Source organism: Danio aesculapii, chromosome 17 (genome assembly GCF_903798145.1).
Source record: "Danio aesculapii chromosome 17, fDanAes4.1, whole genome shotgun sequence".
Classification (NCBI taxonomy): domain Eukaryota; kingdom Metazoa; phylum Chordata; class Actinopteri; order Cypriniformes; family Danionidae; genus Danio; species Danio aesculapii.
In genome coordinates this window covers 43206752-43231751 of record NC_079451.1, presented here as the reverse complement: position 1 = coordinate 43231751, position 25000 = coordinate 43206752, and the positions used below count along the sequence as shown (strand labels likewise).

The 25000-nt window shown below is 37.7% G+C and overlaps 1 protein-coding gene across 3 annotated transcripts in view; it reads left to right on the top strand.

The window, feature by feature from the left end:
* The window catches only part of LOC130244215 (neuronal PAS domain-containing protein 3), a 620066-nt gene that overhangs the window by 549714 nt on the left and 45352 nt on the right, over window positions 1–25000 (top strand). For all 3 annotated transcript variants that reach the window (XM_056476532.1, XM_056476531.1, XM_056476533.1), the window contains exon 7: window positions 20102–20220. In XM_056476532.1, coding sequence (XP_056332507.1) covers window positions 20102–20220 — 119 coding nt within the window. The remainder of the gene's footprint in view (window positions 1–20101; window positions 20221–25000) is intronic.

Sequence of the window (25000 nt, the reverse complement as noted above, 5' to 3'; positions counted from 1 at the left end):
TGAGGCTGCATTTGAAGGATTTTTCAATGTTTTAAAATGAGACCGCCTTCATCGCTCCGTATCACTTCGAATGCATTCTTCGGAGGTATGACAATGTGGAGAATCCAGCCTAGGTTGGTTGGCTGGTTTTAGCCAGTTTCCAGCCTGGTCTTAGCTGGTCAGACTGGGAGATGACCAGCTTGACCAGCCTAGCCAGGTTGGAAGCCCAGCCAAAACGAGCTATGTTCACACTGTAAAAAAAATCCTGGTTGATCTAAAATTTTAAGCTGAATCAAATTAACGTTATGAGTCCATTGAACTTATATTATGGTAAACTGATTTAAAACAGTTTGTGTAACTTAAGTTAGAACAAGATTAACTTAATTTAATAAGTTTCAATAACCTAAAAACATATGCTGTCAGGACTAATTGATCATTAATTTTTTAACAGTGCAGCTTAGACCAGGCTGGTGAAGCTAAGACCAGGCTGGAAATGGCTGAAAACCAGCCTGGAAATGGCCAAAACCCCTCTAAAACCTGGCTGGTCGACCAGCAAAAACCAGCCAACCAGCTTAGGCTAGTTTAAGCAGTTTTTTCAGCAGGAAATATAGAAACACCATAACAACATGGATAAAAACACCCACAACACCATAGCAACATGTTTAAAATACTCAAAGATCATAGCAGCATGAATGAAAACACTCTGCACCACACCATTGTACTTAAAAACACTCACAAAACTGTAGCAACATACACTGTAAAAAATGCAGGGTTCCACACAATTCATGTTGTCCCAACACAAATCAATTAATTTAACTAATAACCATTAAGTGGATTGAACATAAAACAATTAAGTTGTCAAAAAAACATTTTAATCAGCTTAAATGTATTGGGTACAGCATAATAAACCATAGATATTTACACCCCCTCTCCTGCGATTCGTTTGTGAATAAATCTCCATTTTGAACGACTCGTTCTTAGCCGACAATAATACAAGTTTTTAGCACCGCAGCATCTTGTTTTCATATTTTATTTACATTGTTTGCTTATTTTATTCAACAAAACTAGCCTAAGCCTAGAATTGAGTTTGAGTTTGGTGCTACTTTGCCTTATGGTCAGTGCAGTAAGTGACTGTTATATCATCAATAAAGTTACTCGTTTAGCACAAAAGCTCATAACATAAAAAAACGAAATCTTACCTATGAAATGTTCTGCCTTTGTGCTTTGTTTTCTTTGTTTGCCTGTTACTACACACGTACACAGCGCTAAAAGTCCAGCATCTTCACATTGGCATTAGTCTTGACTAGTGCAGCTGAATGACTTTTGTCCTGGGAACACTATACAAATGTGGCGGTGTTATTGACAAATGGTCAAGGTCTGTATCCATATCTAGTGTATATATCTATGATAATAAACCCTTGCAACTTGCTTGAAAACATGCATAACACCATAGAAACAGCATATAAACATGGATAAATACAGTCAGAACACCATAGCAACCTACCTAAAACACTCAAAACACCATAGTAACATGCCTAAAGCACACACAATAGCCTGTGGATGGAGCTGTAGAGGAAAGAGAATGTAACAATAGGATACATTGTTACAACAAGTAAATAACAGGGTGATAATGTGGTAAAATCTGAAAATGTGGTAAAAATCAGGCGAGAGATTGTCTTTTTCTGGATTGCTTTTTAAAACTGTTTAGGAAAGTGGGGGGTGGTGTCAATTGGTGCTTTTATAAACAATATTGGTTGGGTTTAGGGAAGGAGGAGGGAGGGTCAGTTGATCAGTCAGTCAGTCAGTCAGTCAGTCGACAGCAGCCTCTAGTGGATTTACGTGAGAACAGCAGGCACGTAAGGCACTCGCGAGAGAAATTTGAGATCTGAAAAAGCATACACAGTGGTCTCTAGTGGATTTGTGAAAACAAAAACTAAAAAAAACATACCTCCTGGGATGTATTTCACAATCTCAAGTTTTCAGAAGGCGCCTGGGTTGGTATTAAGACAATAAGGGTGCGTCCAACGGGTGGTTAGTCAAGCCCACTCACCAAAATGAAGCACACTCACGCATCCTATTGTTATTTAAAGGATAAACTTCAATAAATGTAGAAATCTGCTTTTTGTTTGTTCTGAAACTCTCTTGATCTTCCTGCAATCAGTTAACTTTGAGAATCTCAGCAGAAGCAGCTGATGTATTTTTTCTTGGCAAGTGGTGCAGGTGAAGTGTTTCTGTCTGGACTGTCTGCTCTCTCCTGACTCCTGTGCACTTGCTCTCTTAGTGTGTAGTGCGCAGGGGTCTTCACGCCGGAGCCACAGGCCACTGACATCTGCACCTTTAGCTGCTAATGGCTGCTGGACATCTGGCAGGCACTTCACTCCCTTCTGTTTAAAACATGTCGCTTCTCTCTGTGTCATTCTAATGGCAGCTCGGCCACATCTCCTCAATCTGCATGTTTGTTTACTAGCTGATATGTTTGGTGTATTCATCAGTATTCTCCTGAGAGGCCGTGCATTTCTCTGATGTTCCCATGACCTCAACACGCTTCCACACTCTTTCCACGTGTCTGCTGGAATGTACTGTGTTTATTGTTGAGATGGTCTTTCACTCCATGACCTTTGCAGGGGTCCAGGCTCGCTGGTCTTTACCTATTCTTTCCTCTACAGCATGTTTCTGTTTTTCTCTATCAGGTGTTCAGGAAAATATAGATAGGGTCTGAAATGTATTGATATCTTTATTTATTTTTTAATATTCAAGGTTGGCACCCCCACACAATGGTTCAGTGGTTAGCACTGTCGCCTCACAGCAAGAAGATCGCTGGATCGAGTCCCAGCTAGGTCAGTTGGCATTTCTGTGTGGAGTTTGCATGTTCTCCCCGTGTTGGCGTGGGTTTCCTCCGGGTGCTCCGGTTTCCCCAACAGTCCAAAGACATGTGGTATAGGTGAATTGAATAAACTAAATTGACCGTAGTGAATGGGTGTGTATGGATGTTTCCCAGTATTGGGTTGCAGCTGGAAGGGCATCCGCTGTGTAAAACATATGCTGAATATGTTGGCGGTTCATTCTGCTGTGGCGACCCCTGATGAGGGACTAAGGGACTAAGATGAAGAAAAATGAATGAATGGATGAATTTCAAGGTTGGCTAAGGCTTATGCTTTGGTTTTTGGTGGTCTGAGAGTGTTATTTTAGTGTCCATTCAATTCTAGTCAATTCACATTTATTTGTATAGCAAAGAAAATTATTTGTGTAGCTGCTGTTCATAATCTATTTGAACAAGATATTAAATGTCAATTTAAAAATGAAGTGCTATAAATTAAAATAGGAGTTATATAATCAAACATAGAAGTATTTTAAACAAGCTGCCTGGTGTATTTAGTAACATAGGCTCATTCGGAAAACATAGCCCTATATACATTTCTGGAGATTGCGAATTATGTACCCAGAATTACGTATGGCTTTGTTTCGTCTTTAAAACGAATGCAATGGGGCGGTTTGACGCCGTTCCTTTTCATGCTAGCAGCTAACCACTTATCTCAATATGGACGGCTTTCCCGGTGTTACCAGTTTGTCCAGTAGCTCGCTAGTACGTTGGTGAACTTAAGATGCAGAGAGGGGAGTTGACCATAACGCAAGGGTCGAGTCCTGTAAAGAGCGGTTCCAGAAAGCGGGTTAAACAAAAACAGAAGCCTAAAAATTAAAATAAACAAGTAAATAACAGTGTGAGGATGTGGTAAAATCTGAAAGCATGGTAAAAATCAGTCAAGAGATTGTCTTTTTCTGGATTGCTTTTTAAAACTGTCGGTTGGGTTTAGGAAGGGGGGGGGGTCAATCGGTGCTTTTGAAAACATTATTGGTTGGGTTTAGGGAAGGAGGAGGGAGGGTCAGTTGATCAGTCAGTCAGTCAGTCAGTCGACAGCGGCCTCTAGTGGATTTACGCGAGAACAGCAGGCACGAAAGGCACTCGCGAGAGAAATTTGAGATCTGAAAAAGCATACACAGTGGCCTCTAGTGGATTCCTGAAAACAAAAACTGAAAAAAACGTACCTCCTGGGATGTATTTCACAATCTCCAGAAATGTATATAGCGGTAAGTTTTTCAGAATGGGCCTGGGTTGGTATTAAGACAATAAGGGTGTGTCCAACGGGTGGTTTGTCAAGCCCACTCACCTTAATGGAGCACACTCACACATCCTATTGTTATGTTATGTATTGTTTGTATGCTATGCTAAAAAGATAGGTCTATAATCTAGTTTTGAACTGAGAAAGTGTGTCTGAGTCTTGGACATTATCCATATATTCCAAAGTTTAGGAACCATATATGAGAAGGCTTGACCTCCTTTAGTGGACTTTGCCCAGAATTCACACAGAATGTGTCTTTGGCTCTAAAAAGGTAAAATGCAGTGCTCAGGAATGGTTTTTTATATATAAAGTGCAGTAAAGAACAGGAGGGTATCCAGATATAGCCACTGAGCACCTGTAAACAGAAGCTTCCACCGCCGAGCTCTTCTGATTTCTTTACTGCTGTAGAACTGACAGTAATGAGCAGCGCTGCTTGTGAAAGTTGAAGTACTTTTCACTTGTAATGTCATCTAAAAAATGCAGGGCTCATGTGCATGGGGTTATAAAATATAAGCAAGTGTATTATGGTCACACACATCCATAAAGCTTGTGTTTACATTGAAAAATTATGGAAACTTAAATTATTATTAAAATTATTTTAAAAATTTCTTGAAGGCATTAATGGATGATTACGTATCTCAGTATTTGAGACTTTAGTGCATCTGAGACTGTATCTCTACCTTTGACATATTAACACCAAACGTTAATATGTGTGTATTTGTTTGTATTTGACAACACCATTTTAATTTGGTAACAGCGCCACCTACCGGTTATAGGTGAAACATGATTCATTTATACTACTAGTGATTGCGTTCATTTATTCAAAGACTTGCTTTGAAAGAGGGACCAAGCTCTTGAACTTACAAGCACCACTCCAAAAATTCAGTTTTAATATGCAATCATCAATATCACACTATAAAAAACCATCACGTACAGAACTGCTTGGCACAGCGTGAGAAGAGGCTGTTTTTGCTGTTGTTATTGGTGCTTTTCATAATCCAGTGATCCACATCTATGGTTTATAATCTGCCTTTAAAAAGAAAGTACAGTGGCGATATGCAACTAAAAGCGTCCAAACCTGCCTTATGAAGCAATCAAATAACACTCAGGGCAATGCTATAGTGCTGACAAACCATTACATCTGACCTACTGTACAGACCCACAGTGTAAGAGAGAAGAAACAAGCTCTTATTCAGGGAAATCTGGGAGCGTCTCTGACATGGATTATTTAAAAGACAAATAGTACAATGTAAAGTTTTACTGCAACCCATTTATCTTGAGCTCTGCGTCCGTATGCCTTCTTATGCATTTCCTTCTCCTGTTTGAGAGTCGCATATGGTCTCTGTTTCATTGTTGTGGGTTATAATTGTTGTATTTGTTCATTTATTTATATTGTGCATGATTTTTCTTCAGGATTGGACAGCAATGCTGTTTTCCCCAAGCATCTTTCATTGTTTTATGCAGAGATTTGCGGCGTTTACTTTAGCGTAAGCGTCATTTGTTTCGCCGTTCAGCGTGGTGACATCTCAGACCCGCGTCCAAGCTTTTCTAGCCGGAGAATCCTTTTTCATTATCGCAGGATTAAATATTGATCACAGATTTAAGTGTCTGTAACAGCAGCTTGTGTATAATGCATTGTGAGCGCTGTCTCGAAGGAATGCATCACCCAAACTACAAATTATTTACCTCAGAAATCACTTTAAAAATCACTTTACAGCACTTTCATAGGGGTTTACGCTACTGTCAATAGTTTAGAATTAAGATTTTCAATGTTTTTGCAAGAAGTCTTACCTTTATCAAGACTAGAGTTATTTGGTTAAAAATGCAGTAAAATGCTGTAATAGTGTGATTTTTTTTTTTTTTAAATTATTATTATTATTTTTTTAACGATCGCAAAACTAAACTAAAAATATACTTTAAAATATCCCAAAACTAAAAAAAACACAGGTCTAAATTTAATTTAATTAATAAAAATTTTAATGTATGTTAAAAAAAGTCATTTATTCCTGTGATACTAAGCTGATTTTTTATTCAACCTTGGTGAAATTAAGAGTTTAAAATCTTAAAAACTTCATTATTTTTGATCAAATAAATACAAACTTGGTGAGATTAAGGAACTTCAAGCGAAATATTAATTCATTAAATGAATCACTATTAGGGGTGACAGGGTGGCTGAATAAGCTAAATTGGCCGTAGAGTGTATGTGTGTGAATGCAAGAGTGTATGGGTGTTTCCCAGTACTGGGCTGCAGCATGGAAGGGCATCTGCTGTGTAAAACATATGCTGGATGAGTTGGCGGTTCATTCCACTGTGACGACCCCCTGGTTACTAAAGGGACTAAGCTGAAAAGAAAATGAGTGAATGAATGAATCACAATTAATTTAATATTTTTACTACAGGTCAAAAGGTGATGAATATGTTTTTAATAAACAATAATTAAATAAAAAATATTTCATCAGAAACAAAATACAAACAATAATATTTTAATAAAAACAGTAACATTTGAATAAATAAATAAACAAACTATTTAAATGCATTTTCCTGTAATCAAAATATTTTTTATTTAATAAAAGTATGCATAACTGGAAAATTATATATACACTCACCGGCCACTTTATTAGCTACACCTTACTAGTACTGGGTTCAACTCCCTTTTGCCTTCAGAACTGCCTTAATCCTTTGTGGCATAGATTCAACAAGGTACTGGAAATGTTCCTCAGTAATTTTGGTCAATGTTGACATGATAGCGTCACACAGTTGCTGCAGATTTGTTGGCTGCACATCTATGATGTTAATCTTCCGTTCCACCACATCCCAAAGGTCTCTATTGGATTGAGATCTGGTGACTGTGGAGGCCATTTGAGTAACAATACTCAGGTAGGTTGTGGCTTTGACATGATGCTCAATTGGTACTAATGAGCCCAAAGTGTGCCAAGAAAATATCCCCCACACCATTACACCACCACCACCAGCCTGAACCGTTGATACAAGGCAGGATGGATCCATGCTTTCATGTTGTTGATGCCAAATTCTGACCCGACCATCCGAATGTCGCAGCAGAAATCGAGACTCATCAGACCAAGCAGCGTTTTTCCAGTCTTCTATTGTCCAATTTTGGTGAGCCTGTGTGAATTGTAGCCTCAGTTTCACCCGGCGTGGTCTTCTGCTTCTGTAGCCCATCCTCCTCAAGGTTAGACGTGTTGTGTGTTTGGAGATGCTCTTCTGCAGACCTCGGTTGTAACGAGTGGTTATTTCAGTTACTGTTGCCTTTCTATCAGCTCAAACCAGTCTGGCCATTCTCCTCTTACCTCTGGCATCAACAAGGCATTTGCGCCCACCGAACTGCCGCTCACTGGATGTTTTCTGTTTTTTGGAGCATTCTCTGTAAACCCTAGAAATGGTTATTCGTGCAAATCCCAGTAGATCAGCAGTTTCTGTAATACTCAGACCAGCCTGTCTGGCACCATTAATTTGCATTAACGAGCAGTTGGACAGGTGTACCTAATAAAGTGGCCGGTGAGTGTATATTACCTGCTCCTCACACCAATCTAAAGACCAGCAGCTCATATGCTTAATCCTGATTTATTCCTACAATAAACACATGATGTCAGCAATTGGTACTAATATTTGTATAAATGTAAATTGAGGAGTATTAGCTGGAGTACTCCAGCTTTCCTACAGGCCTATAACTCATACGTCGAGCGTGTTGTTTGCGTGTGGATTGTGTAGCGTGAGGAGCATGGACCTGCCAGCTGGTTATTGATGGTCAACACACTCAGCGAAGAGTGTAATACTTTTAAAATCTCATCATTTACTCCCAGACACATTCAATCGCAAAGGTTTCATCAGGAAAATTAATCCCAAGGCCTTCCAGACCATAAATTTTACCTGCGCTCCACACAAATAATGTTTTCCTTTTAAAAAGTCATCTCGGATATTGTCAGTTTTACACAAGGTGCTGATTTTAAAAGGGATGGTTCTCTCAGAAATGAAAATGTAATGCTAATTTACTACTATTCAGGTCATCACAGGTGACTATTTTTTCTTCAGTAAAATTCTAAAGAAGATTTTGAGCTGAAACTGTGTTTCTTGCTAAATCATATTATGCAAGTCAATAGCAATTTGAGAAAATACAGGCAAAACTAAATTAATATGTACGTGGCTCTTGGTGGTACATTAGTCCTGTTTGCACAGCAGGCAATTAAATTATACATAATGATGATGTGGCCATGACACAGTGCATTATTTTCTATTATACAACTGTTAATTATACCTCATATACCATGGTTTTATGTTGTATTTCAAGACATTTATCATGTTTTTGTCCTTAAAATGCTCATCCAAAGCTTTGTTTGATTTGATTTTTGACAGTCGTAGGCTGTAAAATAACTGTAATCATTTAGCATAGTGATGTGGAACATAACAAACAAAAAAAAATTGGTTTAATTCAATTCACCTTTAAAGGTGCAAGACACACCACACTTCCTTTATGATGACTTTAGAATACAGAAGTGCTGCAGTTTTTATGTTGCTAGGCAACCCCTAATCAAGTCTTGGTGCTAGTGAGTGTGACGTTTACTTTTTTCAACTGCAGGCACACAGAGCGCTCCGTCAAAACGATGTGAATGTGAGGCACCCAGGGCGCATAAACAGCATGCAGAATGCTCACTACCAATAGAAAACATTTTAAAAAGGCACTTCTCACCACAAAAAAAACATGTTTGGTGTGATCAAAGGCTAATTTAGTCTAAATTTGTCTGTAACTATTTGTGATGTGTGAAATAAGCGTTTATCTGAAAATAACTGCACAGCTTAGGAGCCATTCACCATACCTGTCAACCCTCCAGTTTTTTCCCAGGATTCTCCCGTATTTAACAGTTCTATCCCGCTATCATCCCGTAAAGGCATTTTCCCGTATTTCTCCCGTATTTTCAATCTGTCTATGAAGGGTGGGAATAAACATTAAAGAGCCGTATCCTCCTAAATCCTATATGCAACCCATACCGCTGAACCGAAACGAAAAACATAATAATAATAATAATAATAATAATAATAATAATAATAATAAAACGTATTACTGACCGTTTCAACTGTCAATTTTTTTGGGGGGGGGGGCGATCTCTTATTTTCACATCCCAGTGGCCATTCACACATAATATGTCTAAAGATGTCAGACTCAACTGCACCTCCTCTACAATGTAAACATCAAATAAAACAGTAAACAGAAGCTTGGTTCACTGTTCTGGAACTGACATTGTTGAGCAGAGCTGCATGTTAAAGTTGAAGTTCTTTTAAATTGACACAATGTCAAAAAAATACGGTAACATTAGCAATAGATTCTCTTTATCGACTTTCAGCCGTACTCTGCTTCTTACTGCCATGATAATAATTGGTGAATACTTTTAACTCATCCATGGTCATGATTTCTGCAGGAGTACCGTAGGATATAATGAAGACCACAACTCCCTTGATTCCACACTCAGTCACAGCGTCATCAACATTAGCTGCGTCCCTTAATGGCACACTATACACTATGCACTTATGCACTATGTACTTATGCACTTACTCAACAGCATAGTATATGTTTGTAGTGTTGTCCCAAATGGAACACTAATGGTTATTTTACTAAGCGGAAATACAAACCGTTTCCCTGATGACGTTTGACGGTTGCTAAATTAGTGAAAAAAATGACCAAACTACTAAAGAATACCTGTCATGAGTATAACCGCATTCACCATCGAGAGGCGCCATAATCACTCTCGTAGGATAATTTTGCTTTCACAATCCAAAATAAACAAAGTAATCCAACATGTGCGCCCAATAGCTCCGCCCCTTCTGCTACCTGAGCAAAACTGCGGTCTCTGAGTGCGTGAAGTGTCCAACATTCCACACTTCGTTTTCACCAGTTGAATGAGTGCATCATCAATTACAGTGCACTTATTATTTTTAGAGTTTTCAGTGTGAACGCACTACTTACACTATTTATACTATTTATGGCGTAAAATAGTGCTTAAGGATGCGATTTGGGACTGCACCCATACCTGCCAACATTTGACTCTGAAAATCCGGGAGCCTGGAATCTGGAAATTCCGGGAGTTTTCCGGGAGACAAAAAAATAACGGGAGATGGGTCTGAAATACGGGAGACTCCCGGGAAAAACGGGAGTGTTGGCAGGTATTGATGAACCTTCAGTCTTTTTTTTTTGGTTGTGAATACCCACCCTCTAGTGGTAAAATTTATATACTTAACCCTTTTTTCCAACCCAGGCTCATTCTGAAAACGTAGTCCCATGGATGTTTCTGGAGATCATGAAATACATCCCGGGAGGTACTTTTTTTGCAGTTTTTGTTTTCACGAATCCACGAATGGACACTGTGTGCACTTTTTTGCTTCTCAAATGTCTCTCACGAGTGTCGTTTGTGCCCACGCTGTTCTCGCGTAAACCCACCAGAGGCCGCTGTCAAACGACCGACTGGCTGAATGATTGACTGGTGCGACCGGCCAATCAGCCGGCCGACCCACCCTCCTCCTTCCCTGAACCCAACCAATTTTACTGATTGACCCACCCACCCGCTTACTTCCCTAAACCCAACCAACAATTTACAAAAGCCGTCCAGAAAAAGAAAAGTCCTCGTCTGATTTTTTTTTTACCATGTTTTCGGATTTTACCACATTCTCACACTGTTATGAAGTTGTTCACTTTATTTCTTGGATTCTGTTTTTGTCTTACCTGCTTTATGGAACCACTCTTCCCCGGACTCGAACCCGGTCATCGTCGTCGTGGTCAGCTCCTCTCTGCGTCTCAAGTCCGCCGACGTACAGGATGAGCTAACCGGACAAACTGGTTGTGGCGGGAAAGCCCTCCACACAAAAGTAAGTGGTCAGCCGGTAAGCACTAAAAAGAAGGCGTCATACCACCCCGAATCGTTCGCTTAAAAAATTAAATGCAGCCATACGTACCCCCGGCTACATAATTCGCAGTCTCCAGAAACGTCCACGGGACAACGTTTTCAGAATGAGCCTGTGTTGCTTTTTTCCTGTAAGTTTTTGAATCTCAAAGTGCCAGTAGCCTTGAATTTTGTGAATCACCAAGGACATTATCAGCTACAAACCTTATTTTAATGATCTTCTAAAGTAAATAAAAGTCACATTCACCTTAAATGGCATTAAAGTCAGAAAATTTACAGCCAAATTAATTTTTTGAGTCAACTCTCCCTTTAAAGCACTTATAGGATTGGTTTATTGTTTTGCTTTTTATTCACAGTAATAAGAGGTGTTGTGTAGATTTCGAAGGTTTTCTGTGTTGTTGTCTCTCTTGAATCGAAAGGAAGTTCAGACATACAACACAAAAACAAAGGTTCAAGTGTGCGCAGTGCTGGAACACAGGTGCATTGTGGGATGTAGGTTTAAAGTCGAACATGTAAGACTCTCTTAACACACGCAGCAGATTCCCTTAATCTCATGGATTGGCTGATATTGATGATTTAGCAGATCTGCCCACGTTTTTGCAGCCGCTGGGCTTTCAGATGGACTGCAGAAATGGCAGCACTGGAAAACTCATATGTGTTCACAACAACAGGTTTTAGACTTGAAAAAAGACTTTGAATCTGAGTTGTTTCCACATGCTGGAATCAAACAGAGTTTTTAATGCAGCACAGCGATGACTAACTGTATAATGTACACTTTATAGTTTTATTTTTGTTTTTATTGCATTGATATGACTAGCAGTATACCACTGATATACAGTGAAAACCAAAATAGTAGCACATTTAATTACTGAAGGGTAATTAATATACCAAATGTCAGTATTTAAAGCATCACTGAACATTATAACTTATTCTAAAAAATATATTAGCAATTTTACATGTGCAATCTGAATATTTTAGTAAGGACTACACTGCAAAAAATGCTTTTCATACAGTTTTTGTCTTGTTTCTTACCCAAATATAATTTTCTAGACGAGCAAAAAATGTCTGATGTTTTCAGATATGATATTTCAAATATAAGTGAGTTTTTTCTAAAAACAAACAAAATAATCTGCCAATGGTGTAAGTAAAATCATCTTAATTCTAAGGGAAAACTAAATTATTTTGCTTACTCTATTGGCAGATTATTTTGCTTGTTTTAAGGAAAAACGTACTTATTTCTGACATATCATTTCTGAGAACAAGACTACATTTATTGCTTGTCTAGAAAATGCTTCTTTTTTGAGAATTTTTTGATATTTTCTGCAGTGTATTAATGAATTACATGACATGCTGATTAAATTAATGACAGATTAAATAATAAACATTAATAAAATGTTTAGGCAACATTCATTATTGTGTAAATAGTATTACATTTTAAAAGTACAGATTTTGTTGAACAGTTTTTTCTTTCAAGAAAATGTAAAAAAAAACTGAAGTATAATAAAACATATTTTTAAAACATTTATTAAGATTAACAGTTGAATCTTTATTGTAAAATTGAGCATTTATTTAAATGTAATTAAATTATATCATGTTTAATAAAATAAATACAGCCACAAGATCATAAAATGTGATTAACTGAATTATAGCAATATTTTATTGAAGTGTGTGTGTGTGTGTGTGTGTGTGTGTGTGTGTGTGTGTGTGTGTGTGTGCGTGTGTGTGTGTGTGTGTGTGTGTGTGTGTGTGTGTGTGCGTGTGCGTGTGCGTGTGCGTGTGCGTGTGCGTGTGCGTGTGTGTGTGTGTGTGTGTGTGTGTGTCTGTGTGTGCGTGCGTGCGTGTGTGTGTGTGCGTGCGTGTGTGTGTAAGAGATTTTATATATATACTATAATGCTAAACTATACTAAAATACACACACATATACTACCTGACAAAAGTCTTGTCGTCGATCCCAGTTGTACAGTATGAGCAAAAAATAATAACTTGACTTCTAGTTGATCATTTGGTAAGGTGGCAGAAGGTAGATTTTTCTGATGAATCATTTGTTGAGCTGCATCCTAATCACCACAAAAACTGCAGAAGACCTATTGGAACCCGCATGGACCCAAGATTCTCATAGAAATCAGTCAAGTTTGGTGAAGGAAAAATCATGGTTTGGGGTTACATTCAATACGGCGGTGTGTGAGAGATCTGCAGAGTGGATGGCAACATCAACAGCCTGAGGTATCAAGAGATTTGTGCTGCCAATTACATTACAAACCACAGGAGAGGGCAAATTCTTCAGCAGTATAGCTGCTCCTTCTCATACTTCAGCCTCCACATCAAAGTTCCTGAAAGCAAAGGTCAAGGTGCTCCAGGATTGGCCAGCCCAGTCACCAGACATGAACATTATTGAGCTTGTCTGGGGTAAGATGGAGGAGGAGGCATTGAAGATGAATCCAAAGAATCTTGATGAACTCTGGGAGTCCTGCAAGAATGCTTTCTTTGCCATTCCAGATGACTTTATTAATAAGTTATTTGAGTCATTGCAGAGATGTATGGATGCAGTCCTCCAAGCTCAGGGGAGTCAGACACAATATTAACTCTTTTTCCACTGCACCATGACTTTATATTCTATACTATACATTATTTCTGTTAAGTGACAAGATTTTTGTCTAAGCAAAGTCAGAACTTATTGTCCTAATAAATAATGAAAAATCAAGGCATGATCATATTTTATTTTGGTATAAAATAAGCGTAATCTAGAGGCCTTTGCCTTTCATATAATCAACTTCTGATATCAAACGATCAGCTAGAAGTCAAGTTATTATTTGTTGTTCATAAAACTTGGAAAGCAACAAGACTTTTGTCAGGTAGTGCATGTCAAAACAAACTCTTATTTTGTATATGATTTAGTGATGTGCGGATCGATACTAAAATATCGATATATCTGAGACCAGCTTTGTATGTTCTAGAATTGATCATCTTATCAGAATATCGATATTTCAATAATTTGGAGCACATATGTAGTTTATTGGAAATATAAATAAAGCAGAAAGTAACCACAATTACTCTAGTTTCTCTGAATAATGCCAACTTAGAAATACTTGTTCTTCCACCTGCCAAGTCATGTGCGTAATATGGCACTGTACAACTGCAGATCACGCTAGCTAGCCAGTAGCCACTCAGTCCACTGGCCTGGCACATGTTGTTCAGTCACGCTGTCATTGGATATGGGTGACCGCAAGCAAAGTTATGTGTGGAGCTACTTCACTTCCATAAACTCAAACGATGCGGTTTGTGACACGTGTAACAAAACAGTGAGGTACTGTGGTAATACCACAGACCTAATCAAACATCTACATATAAATCACAAGACAGAATATGACAACGTCATGACTAGGCGGTCAGAAGAGGAGGAATGGAGAGGCACATGTGCTGCTAGGGTGAGACAGACATCGCTTTCAGAGTCCTTAGGTGCACCAGGGAGGCACTATCCAGGTACAGAGGGAGAAAATGTGGCAATGTGGCTGTATTTTAGGGGCTTGGGTTTTTTGTGACGATGATAAAACAACGGGAAAAGGTTCAAAATCTTCAAGGGGACCGGATTAACATGTCACTAAACCAAAAAGTGTGAATGGTTTGGTTTGTTAAGCAGGTGTTGAGGCAGGTGTTTTAAGATATACATGCTCAGATGCTGTCAATAAATATGTAAGTTGGCTTTTTTTTGTATGATAATTCTTCATCAATAAACAATAAACAAGAATAACCCGTAATATTTCAGTATGACACTTTTAAGTACACTACTTGTTACTTTAATTTCCCAAACAGTAATTTTTGGGCAGTATCGTATCGGATCGGTATCACCGATACTCGCCTTCATTTTACTTGGTATCGGATCTGATAGGAAACCAGTGGTATCGCACATCACTAATATGATTAATCCTTGCCCATCACATTAAAAACAATAATATTGTCAATTATTAAGTGAAATAAAATGTTTTTGTTTGAATATATTTGAAATTGACTGAGAGATTTCACTGAAATGTCTACATTTAACTCTCTCCATCCATACTCTTCACAGATGGTTTTCTTCTCTGAATTCCTGTTGGTTTGTTCATTGTTCAGCGGCACGAGGGAAGTCCTGAAACTCAGTGTTCATTGTTGAGGCAGGAGTTTCCACCGTCTGTCGCAGAGCTTTTACTGTATAATTCATATTTCCGTCATTAGCAGTGGAGCGAGGTGGCGAAGGGCGTATGGATAGTGACCTTTCTCCATCCGAATGGCACAAATGTGTCCAAAAAAAAAAGGGACGACGTATCTTTCAGCTTGTCTCATTCTTAATGAAAACGGCGAGTTGCGGCGGCCTCTGATCTTGTGTTTTAGTCAAATAGAAGTCTACGCTTGACTGACAGCTCTGATCTAAAGCATTTAAGTGCAAGTTTTGATCTCTCTGCCTTTGATTAAAACTAATGAGCTCATTTAATTCAAAATGGGAATCTCTGATAAGAGAAATAAGGTTGATGTGATTGGATTAGAGAGGCGAATTAAACTCTTAGAGCTGAAGTTTGTGCTTATACAGTGTATTAAAAAGCTGTCGGCGTAGTCTTGTGTGTTAGATGATGAGAAAAATTTCATAGTAATTCATATTTAATCAGAAGAAATGAAATGACTAAATATAACATGGCTCTGCCTTCTCCCCAGAGTGATAAAGGACTAGTTAGATTTTAAATGACATTTAATTCATGTTCTCAGAAAGAAAGAAAGAGGGAAAGAGGGAGGAGACATAAAGAGAAAGAAATACAGACGTCCAAACTGAATGGGTTTGCCTATTCAGCCATACTTAAATGTCCCACGAGCTAACTTTAATAAAATTGATGCCATTTATTTGTTTGTTTTTGTTATATAACACTAACTTTCATTTTTTTCATGCCTTGATTATTATTTTTTGTAACTTTTCAAATTATTTTATGGTAATGCATGGCCATGATTGCTGTTCAATAGAACATTTTCACACAAATTATGACTGTAATTATAACATAATTTTAATACAAACAACCATTCGGCTCCTAACAAAGTTCACTTGAAACATGAAAGTACAGTATAATTACTTTTGTTCTGCTTATAAAGGAACAGTAATTTTTATGGTTATATAACTTAATAAAAATTGAAAGTGAAATTAATATACTCTGATTTAATATTTGACGTATTTAAATGATTAATATATATATAGTATTAAAATCATAATAATTTTATTCTTGTCATATATTTATTCTCAAAAGTCAGTTTTCTTATTTCTACATTTATTGTATGCATATAATAATGATTCAACACAGACTCATTGTGAAAAAGTACCCCCATCTACATTTCTGGAGACCGCAAATTATGTAGCCAGAGGTACGTCTGGCTGATTTCGTCTGTAAAAACAAATGCTATGGGGAGGTATGACGCCACCGACAGCTTCCTTTTCACAAAAAATTGTTGTGCCCAACTGAGCCTGGTTTCTCTTGAGGTTTTTTCCTTGGCTTTCGTCAGTTTGTGAAGCTTGTTCCTTGCTGCTGTCGCCACTGGCTTGCTTGGTTTTGGACATCTGGAGCTGTGCATCGATGGATTTGCTCTTCGGTGCTTGAACTTTCAGCAGTGAAAATTAAACCAAACTGAACTGAACTGAACACTGAAAACCAGACTAACACAGTTTCAATTTACTATAATCTTCTATGTTAAGTTGCTTTGACACAATCTACATTGTAGAAGCGCTATAGAAATAAACATGAATTAAATTGAATACCGTTAATCGCTTACCTCCGTATGGATGGCTTTTCTGGTGCCACCAACTTGCCCAGTGACTTGTTGAATACGCAGGAGGACTTGGGATGGGGAGAGGAGTAAAACGCGATAACAGGGTAAGAGTCCAGCAAAGAATGGTTTAAGAAACCAGAGCTAAATAAATAAATAAACAAATAAATAAGTAAAACAACAGGCTGAGAACATGGTAAAATCTGAAAACTTGGTGAAATCACGGAGCTACATTGGCTTTTTTTTTCTAGATTAGCTTTTGAAAACACTATCAGTTGAGTTTAAGGAAGGGGGTGGGTGAATCAGTCAGTCAGTCAGTCACAAGTAAGTGTGTGAAATGTGTGTTTTTGTGCCCTCTGGTGGATTTACGCAAGATGAGGACGCACAAACGGCACTCGATCAAGAAGAACTTCTTCATCAAGAAGTTTGAGGCAATCTAAAAGTGTACACAGCGTCCTCTGGTGGATTTATGAAAACAAAAACTGAAAGCAGACGTAGCTCTGAGTACATATTTTGTACTCTGCAGAAATGTAGACGGGGGTACATATCCACAATGAGCCTGGGTTGCAATGATTACAGTGATTTCAATACTTTTTATGATTCAATTTAGGACAATCTACATCACAAGTGTTTTTGATCCCCAAAAACATTTCAAATGTCCTTAGAAACCTTTGGTAACACTTTAGTTTAAATATCCATGCTCACTATTAACTAGTGGGTGCGATATTGGCTGTTTATTAGTACTTGTAAAGTACATATTCTGCATGATACTATATTTACATCCCTAATCCTACCCAATATCTAAATCTAACTACTAATATAATTATTAAAAAGCAGCTAATTGTACCTTAAAATAAAATGACCAAACTTATTTATTACGTAAATTTTGCACGTATTACTATGATTGATGTTTGAATAAAATACAAACTTTTAAATATTTGTTGTATAGAAATTATAATTTATATATTATAATATTTAATTTTTTCACACACACTGTGACTGAAATTACATGACAGCTAGTAAAGATTGTTTAAAATATGCAACAACAAATGGCATTATACTTCAATCAGAAATTATTTTTTGTGAAAATGCTCATGACTGAAAAATGTGTCGATGCTGTTTTACACCAGTTAAATTAATAAGAGTGTTCAAAGTTTGCTGGAGTTCTGGAGCCTGTTTGCAACACGCTGAATGTCAAGACAAGTTAAATGTGCAATTAATTTGGCTCTAATCAAGCGCGTTAAGACAAATTAGCAAGACCTCCTTTGTGTCCTTGTGTTAAGAACAAAGCTTCTTTAGCATCTGTTTTTATGCAGTATGGAAAATAATTTAATTTGTAGAGAAATTATAAAAAATAAGATGACAAAGTTTTTTTTTTTAGTTCTACAAAGTTTAACCTAATATTATAGTCGGGTGGACTGAAGTAAGTTGAGATGACTAGAAAAGTTAACTTGATTCTACTGAAAAATATTAGACAACAATATTTTTTATAGGGTGTTGCTGAAAATGGCTTATTTTTTATGAATGTTGAGGCTGGAATAAAAGCAGGTTTTAATTTTTTAAACAAATTTTATGATCAATATTATTACCCCCTTTAAGAAATTATTTTTTTTATTGGCTACAGAACAAACCACTGTTATCCAGTAACTCACCTAACTTGCCCAGTTAACTTAATTAACCTAGTTAATTATTTAAATTGCACTTTAAGCTGAATACTAGTATGTTTTTATGCAATTAGTTATTAAGGGCCCTATGATACACCCGGCGCTAGACGTGTTTGGTGCGATTTGTTGCTATTTTGAGACCAGTGCAACCCTAATTTTCACATTTTGTGCCATGTTGTTTAAATTGCAAATCCATTTGCACCACTCTGTTGACTCATGGGTGTTCTGGTGTATAAAGGTGTGTTATGGCGCATTGTTTGCGCTTTGCTATTTTGAGGAACTGAAATAGACCGCTCCATTGACCAACCAGAAGGCGGTCTAAAGTGCAGCGCAAAGCGCGTTAGTTATGAGGCTATACAGGTCCAAACACTTACACATTGCTTAATACACACAGGATGTACAGCAATACACAAATATCTTTACAAATGAAAAACAAGTTTAGATTTGTCCACCTGTCAGGTTTTGGAGACGTATGCATCACCATATGGAGCATAAGAATAGCACGTGTATTTGGATAGTTTTTTGACTGCTCTTCATTATTATTATTTATTTATTCGCTTGCCGGAAATTAGAACTGAATTTAGAAATAGTTTTGAAACAAATCTTTGCGCTTAAACAAAATAAAATATGTAGACTGATGAAAGTCTTCAGTGGAGTGCGTACAACACCACTTCCTTATCCACGAAAGTAAAGGAGTAAATAGTAAAAGTAAAGTGAAAGTGAAAGTAAAGCGGCCGAATGGAGGAGGCTTGTTCTTTATGCTTGTGCTGCAGATGGTCTGTTTATCTGTTTTCTTGCTAGTGAAGCGTTTACTTTTTCCATTTACAAAATCCGCCATGTAAATAGCAAATGCGCAATGGCTTGACGCAACTGACTCTTAAAGGGAATGGGAGATGAGACTCTGATTGGTTTAATGCATGTTATACTCAAAACAAACCCAGAACTCATTAAGAAAATAAGCACAACCCTGTTAGACAATTTGCCGCCAATCGTATTTTTCCGTCCTTAAAATAGCAAAAGTGGATTCGGACATGCCCTTAATGCTTATGCGCATACGCTTTAGACGTCACTCCTAGATTGTTAAAGTAGAGACCTTAAACTGTTTACAAATGTGTTGAAGAGAAAAACTCTCTGTTAAACAGAACTTAAAAAGAATTAATAATAATTTTGACTTTGTTAATCTCGAGTTCAAGCAATGAGACAATTCTTGTAACGATGTTTAAAAGAGCATTTTTGTATTTTTCCGATGACGAGTTTGTTTTGCATGCGTTGTGCATAATTACTACAATATTAGGGTTTTTAAGTGATTACCTGGGTGGTTTCTAACTTTCTTGAATTACTCGACTTCATTTTCCAATTTCCTAATTTACACATTCCTACAGAGGTGAAAAACAGCAGCCTGCTGAGGTTTCTTCGTTTGCCATGTAGAGTTTAAAGTAATTATCATGTTTGTCGAGGCTGCGCTTCATGCTATTAGTAAATACAATTAAAACATTGTCAAAGTTTGATTAGCGCCTTCCTCCTTATCGGCTTGTGCTGTTTCATTAACTGTCTACCCAGAGATGATAGAAACTCAATGAGCAGATATTACGCATGGTACTCACTAAAGCAGTGCGTTGTAATGATGTTTGTTGTTGATGTGTGTGTGTTTCCACAGTGGAGTCGAGCAGCCCCAGTCTTCTGTCTCCGGATAACACTCTCGAACGCTCCTTCTTCATCCGGATGAAGTCCACGCTCACCAAGAGAGGCGTCCACATCAAGTCCTCTGGATACAAGGTAAAAGAAATGGAAACCGGCTTTGAGTGAGATAATCAATGATACTCAGCTACAGCTGAAGTCGAAATAATTCACCCTCCTGTGACATTTTTATTTTTTCAAATATTTCAAAAGTTATGTTTTACAGAGCAAGAAATTTTTCACAGTATGTCTGATAATGTTTTTTCTTCTGGAGATATTCTTATTTGTTTTATTTCGGCTAGAATAAAATCAGTTTTTAATTTTGTATAACCATTGTAACCATTCAATATTATTAGCCCCCTTTAAGGAATATATTTTCAATTGTCTACAGAACAAACCATCATTATACAATGACTTGTCTAATTACCCTAACTTGCCTAGTTTACCTAATGCCGAGTTCAGACTGCATGATCTGGGCTAGCGTTTTGTCGCTGCTTTGTTTACACGGCAAGATGTATCGGCGACAGGGGCTTTCACATTGCATGACTTCACAATAGGAAGAATTACCGACAACTTCGTCCAAACTACGTCTCACAGCCAAAAATACGTAGTATATCTTTTGTTATTCACTACATAACGAGAAAGAAGCCTTTAATGGGGTAGGAAATGTGCATATTTGCTCACCTGGGTTTGAAGGAATTAGCAATTCCTCTTCAATTTTCTTTTTTAACTTTCTGTATGAAACGTCAAACAGACACGGGTGCTCCTGCCAAATTTATACTAGTTTTTCCTCCATTTCTTGGGTCCAAATAAACCGAAAATGAGGGAACTTCTCCCTCAACCTCCCGCTGGCCTGCAGGTACACACACACAACTGAATGCTGCTTTCTCATTGGCTGTAGGTGATCGCCGATGTTATTTTCAGTCAAAACTCATTTTACACGGCATGATTTGAATCGCCGACAGCTCCAGATATTTAGCACGCCAAATGTCTCACAGGCATCGGCGACTCATCGGCGATTCTCTCAGATCGTGTCTTTGATAGTTCATACTGTTTGATTGGCACAAGCACAGATTTGCCTGTGATTTCAGGCATTTGTCTGCGATTTCTTAAAACCTGTCGGCGAGTTAAAATCAGGGCTAAAATCATGCAGTCTGAACTCAGCATAACAGTTAAGCCTTTAACCAGTTGAAATTAACCAAAATGCAGTCATGTGACAACATTCACATCAGTTGTTGACTGGACAAACTTCCTGAACTGCATTTTCATTGGTTAGAATTAATGTGCAGGAAACTCATGTATGCAACACACAGAAGTAAAACAAAGAACAGAGGAAATTTCAGTAGGTAGTATGGACCTCCTCACAACTGTACATCTTTCAACAAAACCCATACACTACTCGTACTCTACAAGTGTCTTTTTCTCATTCCAGAATGCACCTCATAGCTATCTATAGCAGCTAGTTTAGTATAAAAAGTGAAGTATTTTTGCTTTTGGGTTGGTTCATGTTCTGACCACAAATGAACTACACTGTAAAACATTTTTTAAGCTTAATCAAGTTAACCATTGAACATTTATTATGTTAAACTGACTTAAAACAGCTTGCGTAACTTATAAATTCAAGTTAGAACATGATTAACTCATGACTAATTGATTATATCATTTTTTACAGTGCATTGTTAGTTTGAATAGCAGGTCTCGGTACGCTTGTTTGGTCCACTTTTGTGTGGAACCAAGTACGATTGCTGATTTCCCAACTACCCAAACGAACCACACCAAAAAGCCAAACGAACTCTGGTATGTTTTTACCAAACTAAATGTGGCAGGTGTAAAAGCCCCCTCAATAACCATTAATAAGCAGCAAATTAGGAGTTTATTGAGGCAAAAGTCATAGTTCATAGTTTAGTAATAGCAATACTCTTAACTTAAAATAAAGTGTGGACAACATTAATTATTAAAACTATTAAGTTTAATTCTGTTAAACAGCAACATGCCACAGCAGGGCTAATAATTATGTCTTAAACTGAATATATTAATAAAACTAAAATTTAATTTGACACAGGAGGGTTAAGACTTTCAAATATACAGTTGAAGTCAGAATTATTAGCCCTTCTGAATTATTAGCCCCCTTGTATATTTTTCCCCAATTTCTGTTTAGTGGAAAGAAAAAAAATTTCCAACAAATTTCTGAACTTTATTATTCTGAACATTTCTGATAGCTTAAATAGCTAATGTCTAATAACTGATTTCTTTTATCTTTGCCATGATGACGGTACATAATATTTTACTAGATATTTTTCAACACATTAGTATTCAGCTTAAAGTGACACTTAAATTCAGAGAAGTTGGTCTGGTGTATAATTTTTAATCTTAGTCTGGACCAAAGGAAATGTACGACATATTTGAAAGCACCCTAAAGTGTTAATTACACTGTTTCCTAATTAGACGCAATGCAACGATATGTGATAAAAGATATCTTTTTCATGTTAAAAAAAATTCTCCAACTATCCACGACAGCGACGTGTGAAATCTTAATTTTAGAAATGCTTTCTATTTCTATGATATCGCAAAAGAACAACAGCATAAACTGCTATGACAATGATCACCTCAGGTACTGATTATGGGTTTAATTAGTGTTAACGCTACCAGAGTGAGTTTGAACACCATTTCATGTGACATTTATTGCCATACTGAAGGCTTAAAATCTTGACTCTTGAAAATAATATTAATATTCCTTTCCTCCGGGTGCTCCGGTCTCCCCTTAGAAGTCCAAAGACATGTGGTGAATTGGATAAGCTAAACTGTCAGTAGTGTATGTGTGTGAATGAGAGTGTATGGATGTTTCCCAGTGATGGGTTGCAGCTGGAAGGGCATCTGCTGCGTAATACATATGCTGAATAAGTTGGCGTTTCATCCCGCTGTGGCAAACCCCAGATTAATAAAGGGTAAGCCGGAAAAAAAATGAACGAATGAATGAATTTTGTATTCCCACAGTCAGTGTTAAAGGAAATAAGCTTAGCCTGACAGTTAAAGAAATAGGTGATCTTATTTTTTGCAACATTTTGCATTTAATTTCATTGTGTTGAATTGAATCGAAATCGTATCATACTGCATTGCAATAGGGGTGAATTGTATTGTATTGTATTGTATCGTATTGGTATGTAGTTCAAATGTATCTTTAATGCATCATATCCTTGGCTATTCATCTAGATGCATATGGCATCAGCCTCAGTTCTAAGATGCACATAACTACTATTTAAATAATTGGATACTATTGCGATGAAGCACGAGGAGCAGCGTTTAGATGCACGTTTTAATACTAGACAATAGCACAGACAAAGCAGATGACCGCATGCTTCACATTTAGTGTCCATCAGACAACTAGATGATTGTCTGAATGTGTCTCTGAGTGAACGACTGCGATCCAAACCCCCCCGCCCCATCCCACCCGCCGCATCCATCTGGACATAGATTGGATGCAAATAAGCGTGAAGTCGGGGAGCGCACTAACCCATAGCATAAATATTCACGCATGCACATTCGCATATATTACCGGCCAGACAAGGACACTTCTTATTGCATTTACTCCAAATTAAGTCAATATTTGTGTTGTTACATAATACAAAAAGTCTGAATTTTGCATGCATTAGGTGATGGGCGCGCGGCAGCGGCGGAGGGAAGCGCATCATGGCTGTTTATATCTCCTCTTCACTCTGGAGGTCAAATCAAAGTGAATTCTTCTCCAGCTTAAACCAGCCTTTTCTTTTCCTGCCAAGGCGTCTCGGCCCCCGGCTCAGTTAATGCACTCATGTAAAAGCTCTCTATCATTACTTGTGCCGTATCGCATTTCAAAAGCACTCCAGAGAATCCCTAGGAACAGATGAATCTTATTTCTTATGTATACCTATTCTATATTCACCGACGTGGTGACGGGCGGTAGAGAGAGAGAGAGAGCATTGTGTGCTGAACCATGAATTATAAAAATTGATCCCTTTGTTATGTTGGTTTGTATTAAATTGAGATATGCTATGCGGCTGCGTCTTGCTGCGGCCGCGGTGAACCCTTGCCATGTCAGTTTGCATTTAGCAGCCTGAGCATATTTAATGTTTTGCCAGAGCTTATGATGTTCTTGCCAAGAGCACTCCTGCAGCAATTCACCGGCGAGTCTCTCTTTGTGGCAATTACTTCAAAAGTTGTATTTTCCAACTAACTTTTTGATGCCCCTCGCTTTGGGCTTCAGTAGAATCATTTCCATTTTGTATGCGTTTAATACGGCTCAGTGTTTGTTTATTGGGAGAGCCAGTGTTGTGTGTGCTTTTGTGTGCGAGTTGGCGCTCTCTGCTGCGCCGCTGTGTTTTCGAGAATTCGTGTACGGGTTTGATTTCGGCTGTAATTGGACATCACCTTGTGATCGTGGAGTGCTGTGATGTCTTATTGAAGCTCGGCAAAAGCTCCATCAAGTGTGCTTCCCAATGCCAGTTCATCTGTCTGATGAAGGTTTGTGTTTTCACGATTATAAAAAGGATGAGAAACTAGCATTTTTACAGCAATATCTTTTCACATGCTAGCAGTGTTAGGTAAGTTCCTTTAAAAAATTTAATTAATTAGTAATTGCATCATTAAATTTTGATTTAAATAATTTTTCTATTAATTTGTCTGAAAAGTAACTTATTATTTCAATTTTTAGAGTCATTTTTAATCTTGGTCTGGACCAAAAGAAACATACTGTAACACGGGGAGTGACAGAGACAACTGCAGTTAGGATCCACGTGCAGGTTTATTCGAAGTCAGGCAAGCAATGGTCAACACGGGTGCAAACAGATGTATAAAGGCAAAACCAGAATCGTAGTCACTATCACAGGCGAGAGGTCGGAAGGCA